At 37.1% G+C, this 8,315-nt stretch overlaps 1 protein-coding gene across 2 annotated transcripts; it reads left to right on the top strand.

The window, feature by feature from the left end:
• The first annotated feature begins 501 nt into the window (after positions 1-501).
• On the top strand, positions 502-5,834 carry LOC126629115 (probable plastid-lipid-associated protein 11, chloroplastic). 2 transcript variants are annotated; one of them, XM_050299003.1, is made up of 4 exons: positions 502-1,051; positions 1,197-1,262; positions 2,994-3,142; positions 5,550-5,834. In XM_050299003.1, the coding sequence occupies exons 1-3, from the start codon at positions 594-596 to the stop codon at positions 3,091-3,093; spliced, it is 624 nt and encodes a 207-aa protein (XP_050154960.1). In that variant the 5' UTR covers positions 502-593; the 3' UTR covers positions 3,094-3,142; positions 5,550-5,834. The 2 variants fall into 2 exon arrangements, with proteins under 2 accessions (XP_050154960.1, XP_050154959.1); XM_050299002.1 differs by having other exon boundaries at positions 503-1,051; positions 5,524-5,834.
• Positions 5,835-8,315: the final 2,481 nt, after the last annotated feature.

Genomic DNA, 8,315 nt, shown 5'->3' with positions numbered 1-8,315 from the left:
CGATCCAATGCCTACAAATTCAGAGGATGTGTATGAAGTAAAAAGAGATATGTGGATAGCACACCCCATGATGTAATCTTATTTGAAATTCAATAATATATTGCTTTTTCATCAAAAAAAAAAAAATCTAAAATTATTTCATGCCATGCTAATTTATTTTCCCGTATTTGTGATATATTTACTCCAAGAATATTGGTTTTAGTGGTTTCTTGTGGTGGTTGAATAAGAGTTTAAAATTATTTACATTTTCTCTCTATATCAAGAGATTAACCTCTAGAAAATATATACTCATTTGGCACTATTACTCTTTTAATGAAATATTTTAATGAAACATTCCATCGTTAAAATTTTGAAAACTAAATGATATGAAATTTGATAATTAAATTATTAATTAAACGCGTATTCATTTCTAATGACACATCATTTAACTTGTAAATTTTGTTTACGAATTTCTATTTTTGAATATTTGGCAATTATCCCCAATTATCCAGTTCACAAAATTCAACTTCCACTACCAGCCATGACCTCCATAACTCAAACCTTCAACACTACGCCACCATCATTCCCCCTCTCTCCTCTCCCCCCATAATCAAATGGCCACGTGCCTCCCGTTCCGCGCCATCCCCCTCAAACCCCACTTCACCCGCCCCGCTAAAATCACCTGCTCCGCCCCCACCGCCCAATCGCAGCTCGCCAAGCAACGCCTTCTCAACCTCATCGGCGACCAGGACCGCGGCCTCATGACCCAGAACAACCCCACAAAGCTCGCCTCCATCGTCAAGGCCATCGACGACCTGGCTGATCTTGGCCGAGACAGCGTCACCACCGGCGGCTCCCTCTCGGCCACATGGCGGCTGCTCTGGACCACGGAGAAGGAGCAGCTCTTCATCATCCAGAAAGCTTCCTTGTTCGGCACGCAAACCGGCGACGTCTTGCAGGTGATCGATGTCGGGCAAAGGGTGCTCAACAATGTCATCACTTTTCCTCCGGATGGGGTTTTCTTCGTCCGCTCTGATATCGCCATCGCTTCAAATCAGAGGGTTAATTTCAAGTATGTGTTAGAATTTGGTATTGAAGTTGAATTTTGATTCGAATTACAATTTGGAAGTTTGGGAAGTGTTTATTTTTCTCTGTTTTGGTATTTACTTATTTATATTTTATTGTATGATCAATTGGTGATGTTTGGTTTGTGTTAGATTTACAAGTGCAGTTCTAAGAGGGAAAAGCTGGGAAATTCCATTGCCGCCGTTCGGGCAGGGCTGGTGAGTGCTTTATTTTCTGATGTTAAGAAAATCCCAAGTCGTTACTGCTTTGCTTGGTATGGTTAGAAAAGTTATGAACTTCAGCCATATAGTTTGCCTCTATCACCTCATCTCTGAGCTTGAAACCGACTATTATGAACTTCACTCGTATGGTTAGCTTCGACACCGGTCTCATGAAGGCATGAACTGATTTTACAGTCTCATTAGTTTCTTTGTAAAGTGAGTTTTATCCATGGTATGTCTCCACTTGTTTTGGTTACTGGTTTTTATTTGTTTTGAACTTGATATGTGATGATAAATGTTTCTTTGGTTATTTATTTTACGTTACCTATTCTTTGTTATCCTGACCTCTGATTTCAATGACAAAGTGAATCATTCTGCTACATTGTGTGGGAGTGTACATATATCCGCATTTTCCAGTATTTTTTTTTCCAAATTTGAAACAAATAATAACAGGCCTTAGAGGTGCACAGCTTTATTCTGTTCTATCCCTCACCTTCCATGATTTAAACCCAAGAACTCCTTACTGAAGGGGGAACGTATCACTTTGGTACAAATTCCAGTTATTGGAATTCCTTGGTACTTTGTGCCAACAATAAGTCTTCTTATCACTGCTCTTGTTCTGATGAAGTTTCTTTGCATGAAAGATACTTCCTTTTAATTTATTCTTGACGTCTGAATCCCAGAAGTTGCTAGTTTTGAAAGAAGATAGGTAGTACCTATTTGATTTGCTCTATTTTTAATTCTCATTTGTGGGTTTTGAGGTGTGACATAGAGCTGCTTCGGAAAAGATGTCGCCTTCCTCCGTAATTTGGGATTCAATTACAAAGGAGCTTTGTTTGGTGTCCACTTTTCTTATCATATAGGAAGTGTGCCTGCTTGTTCCTCTAGGCAACATATCAGCGTTCCCAGTGCTTGAAACCTACCTCTTGTTGCTAGAGCCCTTTTTAATGGATGCTGAATTTCTGAATGTTGTTATTTTGAGAGAGTTAGCTTCTACTTCTGGATTAATATACTACCTTGAAAGATAGGTGAATAGTGTGACTAATGGCCCCGGAGCATTGAATTTTCAACTTTAGTAACAGACATCTGTTGAAAACTACTGCTTACTATAATAGTCAAGTTGTTTGTTTTGTAGAGCAATTTGAAAACTACTTGTTAAAGATCATCTTTTCTTTAGGTGCTTGGTTTTAATAGCGTGATTAACTTGGAATTTAGGTTTATCATGCCACAGAAAGCAGTCTAAACTTTGGTCTTTACGACCATAGGTTGTTTACTCGTAATTGATCAGGCTGAATCTTCTGTCACAAGGAAGTTATGCACCTGATAGTAGCATCTTGTTCATTGTTTTGTACACGTGGTTTATTCCAGAAGACTCATCATGTCTCCTGAAGAAAACTGCTGGTTCAACTCTTGAGTTGATTACTAACCAAAACTAGTAAGAAAGAAAGAAAGAAATTAGAAAATTTACGGCCTGGTTTAGTTGTATTTACCCTTGCATGATAGAAAAGCAAAACCTCTGACAGGCAATACTATCTGCGTGAATATCAGCATACAACTTGACATTACAGAAATCTGATGCTTTAATTTGAGGTGCATTTTGCATTCTTTAAGGCTTCAATACTAATGTTTTTCTAATCAACCCAAATCTGTATTTGTGATACTTGGGGAGGTGCTGCTTTGTTTTAGCTTTTATGTTTTTGGGTATTAAAGGAATTTGGTTCTTTTTAGGTTTGACACTGTGTACCTTGATGACGAGATTCGAGTTGTGAAGGATATCCGAGGAGACTATTTGGTTGTAGACCGTGCTCCCTACACTTGGAAAGAATGAAGAAGAAAGTTGTTTGCAGTGACCTCATTATTTCTCCTAGTGACACAATGTGAGTTCACTTTTCAAAGCCAACCATCACCGTTTTTTTTCTTCTTCAGAATGTTACTACTTCCATTCTCGTAATATTCCAGATCTTATCTTTTTGCATAACTTTGGTTTTTGAGTAAATTACATAGAAACCCCTCAAGTTTGAGGTTTATTACAACCTCATACAACATCTTTAAAACATTTCACTTTCATACCTCACGTACTATTTTATTTCAAAATAACACCTCCGTTAGATTTTCCATCCAATGGTCTATTAAATGCTGACGTGGCTGCCACATTTGTGCTGATGTGGCTGCCACGTGGCAAAAATAATAATTTTTTATACATTAACAATATTATAATATTAACCCTATAATAATAAAAAAAAAAAAAAAAAAAAAAAAAAAACCCACAAAAACCCGAACCCAGATCCCCTTCCCCTTCCCCACATCCCACCCCCTCATCTCTCTGCAACTCAACTCACATTTACAAAATCCCTTCCCCCCACTCCTACACACGACCTACTACCCTCTCCTCCCACCCCTGACGACCGCCTGCTTCCCTCGACGACCCACCTGCCTTCCCTCTCTCCCATTTATCATTTTCCCTCTCTTCGAATCCCATCACCAACTGGGGCTTTCGCTGCACTGCCATTTCTTCAATTTCTTGGTCTTCACCATTTTGCTAAGAAAAATCAGAGTTCCAGAAAGCCAAAACAAAGAACGACCCACCTGCCTTCCCCCCCTCCCTGGCGCGCGATGACCCACTTGTCTTCTCCACCCAAGAGCACGATGGTGCTCGGCAACTGGGCCAGTTTCATCATGGGAGCCCTCCTCCCTCTCTCTCTCTCTCTCTCTCTCTCTCTCTCTCTCTCTCTCTCTCTCTTTACTTTCTCTATCAAATGCGCATCTGTTTGAATTGGGTTTATGAATTGTATGTGAAATTGATCGAATTTATGGTTTTTTTGGTAAATTAGGGGTTTGAAAATTGCCTCTGACAGCTCTGTGTGGGGGTGGGGGGGTTGCGGGGGAGGTCGGGGTGGGGTGGGATGGGGGGTGTGGAGGGGATCGATGGAGGGGTGGAGGGGAAGAAGAAGAGGGAGGAGGGTCGCCGGGCCGAAAGGGGGGACCGGAGGTGGGTCGCTGGGCGGGGGGTGGGGGACAAATTATTATTATTTTTTTTCTTTTCTTCCTCCCTCTTCTTTTTCTTATTACCCTCTTCTTCTTCTTCTTCTGTGTCGCTGGGGTTGGGGACAAATTTTTTTCTTCTTCTTTTCTTCCTCCCTCTTCTTCGGGGAGAAGAGGAGAGGAGGAGGGGGGTGAGGAAGAGGAATGAGGTTTCTGTGAGGTGGGTGGGTGGGGTGGGGGAAAAAGGATCTGGATTTGTTTTGGGAGGGGGGGGTTGCGAGGAGATGGATGGGTTTTAATTTTCTTTTTATTTTATTTTATAATTTATTTGGAAGATTTAGTTTTTTTTTTTTTAAATTAAATTTTTTTTTGCCACGTGGCACAAATGTGGCAGCCACATCAGCATTTAACGGACTAATGGATGGAAAATCTAACGGATGTATTATATTGAAATAAAATAGTACTTGTGGTATGAAAGTGAAATGTTTTAAAGTTGTTGTATGAGGTTGTAATAAACCTCAAAACCTGAGGGGCTACTGTGTAATTTACCCTTAGTTTTTTTACCTTAGAGTATGTTGTACTTTTCATTGAATTTTGCATATTTCATCAATCCACAGCCTTGTCAATTTCCCATTTTTTTAAGGTCTGGTTAGGCGTTAAACATACAGTCTGTTGTATCTGAATTCCGTTGTCTCTTGCCTATACTAGAGGTATATATTTGTAAAATTAGGGGCTCATAGTTGCTACTGGTCAAAGTTATAGTATATACCGTCACGAAATGAAGCTCGAAAGACCAGTTAGACAACAGATTAGGAAATCTGAAGACAGTTAACTGCTTCAAGAAGTCAAAGTGATGGATTCCTGACCCTTACCTCCGCCTCCTATTTTTGTTATATTTGCAAAGAAAATATCTTCTTAATTTTCTTGCTGAGAAATGCAATCATTTGTTATTACCACAAGAGAAAGGAACAAATTACAGAGGAGAAAGTAACTAAAATCTAAATATGATATTAATCGAAAATATTGCAATTGACTGAAACTGCCTTCTACAGAACTATTGAGTTCCAATCTGCAAAATTAGCAAAAGAAAAAAAAGGGTTGTCCATAAATATCACTAGTACTTTAATGATGCTCATGATAATCATATAGCTTGTTAGAGATGCACTCTCTACATAATGACTAGGTACTTGCTATGGTTCGCCAGCAACCATTTTTTTTTCAATGATTTTGATCTGCAATTAATTTGATGATATGATAATTGAAAACCCCCCAAAAGCTGTGGGTTTGAATCTGTATATGTAGATGATGATCGTAGAGTTGCAGAAGACATTCATGGAGATTACTTGGTTCTTGACCGTGCCTCCTTATGTTTGGAAAGACGGACGTGCAAAGAGTTGGTAGTTCACCCGTTTCCTGTGAATGCTTTGTTTATAAGTGAATATTTGAAGTTTTCCTTTTGCGATCATGTTTTTTGTTGTATAAATATCATTATACACATCTAGTGGAATTTCTCTCCTCCTGTTTGTGTGAGGTCGTAGGTTTAACTCCCGAGAATGGTAACTTCGATACCAAAGTATTATTGGCTCATTGTGTGACTTAACTCAACCTCCGACCCCAATGGTGAGTTTGGACAAGTGTTTGATACTAATAGTAGTCTTTGATATTTAGATCACAAGTGCTTGCTACAATGGCTCTACTATTTGTTGTGAGTGCAGACTTTTGTGAGGGTTGTCGAATTAGGAGCCTAAAAGATAATCTTGTTTAACATCCCACCTCAGTAGCCACTTGCTCTCGCAATCAACACCAAAATGGCAAGAGTGATAAGGGAAGGAGATTTTCAGCAAAGCAATGTTTAATGTGGAGAGCAATTCTATGATTACGCACGAATACGCCTGCAAATATTGGTTCCATGGCTTTGGAAATCCTCACTCACTAACTACTATGCCTCAGGATTCACCAAATCTCATGTTTTATGATTTCCAAGTTTTCTATTTTCGAGTCATGCTAAGCGTTACTTATTGGATCACGAAACTTAGATCAATCGGGAATTCATTTTTAATTGATTTGGTTGAAATGAATGTGTTTGATGAATTTATCCTTGCAATAGAGGTGTACAACTGAGACGGTTGGGTTCTGGTGTGGTTTCTATGCTATGTATCATTCAATGTAAGTGTTTTAGCTGTTCAAATTTGATTTTCGCAACTGTTTAGATTTTCTATTTTTAATCTCCGCAATTTATTTCTCCATCGTCAATGCTATGTAGCATTTTAAAAATTTCCTCTTTATTAGAAGGAAAAAAAAAAGGAAAATCAAGAATGAATGCGTAGATCATCTCCTACCCTTGAGTTAAAATGTAAAATTTAAAAAAAAAACTGTAGCAATGATCCTCAACTTTAATTTAATTGGAGTAATGGTCTCTCAATTAAAAATTTGTGAATATTGGTTCCTTAACTCATCAAAGCGTGCAGCTATGACCATTTTCATAAACTCCGTTAGAACTTTCATCAAAATGAGTTACTTGTCACACACATGAAGTAAAACAAGGGCCAAATATAAAAAATCAAATGAGAAAAATTGTAGCAATAGTCCCTCAACTTTAACCCAACTGGAGAAATGGTCTCTCAACTTTAACTCAATTGGAGTATGATCCCTCAACTTTAACCTAATTGCAGTAATGATCCTTCCAACATGACTCATTTTGACAAAATTATGACGAAGTTGACGAAAATGACCATAACTACACGTTTTGATGAGTTAAAGGCCAATGGTCATGGATTCAATTGAGGGACTCTTGCTCCAATTGGGTTAAGTTGAGGGACCATTCTTGCAATTTTCTCAAATTTTTAACCTAGAAAATTTAGGTTTTAACCCAGAAATAGTTTTGGGTTAAAATTTTAGTTCGAGATTATTAAAATATAAATTTTGGCTAAATTTTTTTCAGTAACATTTTTCAAAACTAAATTCATGTAGATTATCATAATTTATTTTTAAGAACATTTTAACCTAAACATATTTAGATTCCGAAAAAAAATTTGAAAATTCACTAAACTGATCCAAAGAAACATGTATTTATAGAGTTTATGGTTGAATTTTGATTTAATTTTTTTAATTTGTTTCATACGTTGGATTTTTGGGCCGTTAGATTTTTTTTACCGTCAAATTTGATTATATTTGATCTCAACCGTTAGATTTAATGTATTTTAAATTACTCAAATTTTAAGTCTTAACCCAAAACTTTTTTCTGCCCAACAATTGAAGAATGAATAGGTTAATTTAAAACCTAAATTTTAGTGGGCCCTTGAACCTTGGGCCAAATTATGGGTTAAATTTGTGTAAATTTTAGGTTTAACATAAAACTTGGAAATGATGAACTTGTATGGATAGATTGATTGGTTGGGTGGGAGCAAGGTCTAAAATATCGATGATATCAGAAATTTCGGTAGTCCAAAAACACGGAAATTCCGTTGGAAATATCGGGATATTATCGATATCGATAAAAATTGAATAAAAATGACGGATATTGTAAGAAAAACTTGGAAATTTTTATTGAAACTTTGCAGGATGTTTATTTAGTCAATTATCTATTAGTTTATCACAAAAAATTGGAAGAAAATGCATTGCATGATGGATTTAACTGATTTAAGTTGATTATATAGCGAACTGGCAAACATTGTGTTTGTAGAAAATATGTAGTAATTAATTAAAGAAGTTTAAACACACTATAATCATTTATATATAATGAATTAGTACAATATTTTACACTTTATACATTGCATGGTAATATACATAAGTGACTTAGTACCACATAGAGTTCCTATCAGGGTTTAAAATATCGATGATATCGAAAATATCGGTAGTCCAAAAACACGAAAATTTCGATGAAAATATCGGGATAATATCGATATTTTAGATCTGGATGGGAGTTACTTCAAGTCCAAGTCCAAATCTGGGTCGTACCTCAGCCAAATTTAGTGAGCCCCACCATTGGGTATGAAATCACATTGTAATGTGGGTCATGGGCCCTCTTGATCATGAAATTATACGTACAAAAAAGAAAAAACTGTGGGG

This window comes from Malus sylvestris, chromosome 7, assembly GCF_916048215.2.
Source record: "Malus sylvestris chromosome 7, drMalSylv7.2, whole genome shotgun sequence".
Taxonomy (NCBI): domain Eukaryota; kingdom Viridiplantae; phylum Streptophyta; class Magnoliopsida; order Rosales; family Rosaceae; genus Malus; species Malus sylvestris.
The sequence above is the reverse complement of the archived record's forward strand: the minus strand, read 5'-3'. Positions and strand labels throughout refer to the sequence as shown.

What these genes read in the sequence shown, in the direction of transcription:
- LOC126629115 (XM_050299003.1), top strand. Translation starts at nt 594, where the DNA reads ATGGCCACGTGCCTCCCGTTCCGCGCCATCCCCCTCAAACCCCACTTC. An exon ending in AATCAGAGGGTTAATTTCAA is followed by an intron (nt 1,052 to 1,196) that starts GTATGTGTTAGA and finishes GGTTTGTGTTAG; the next exon opens with ATTTACAAGTGCAGTTCTAA. An exon ending in CCGCCGTTCGGGCAGGGCTG is followed by an intron (nt 1,263 to 2,993) that starts GTGAGTGCTTTA and finishes GGTTCTTTTTAG; the next exon opens with GTTTGACACTGTGTACCTTG.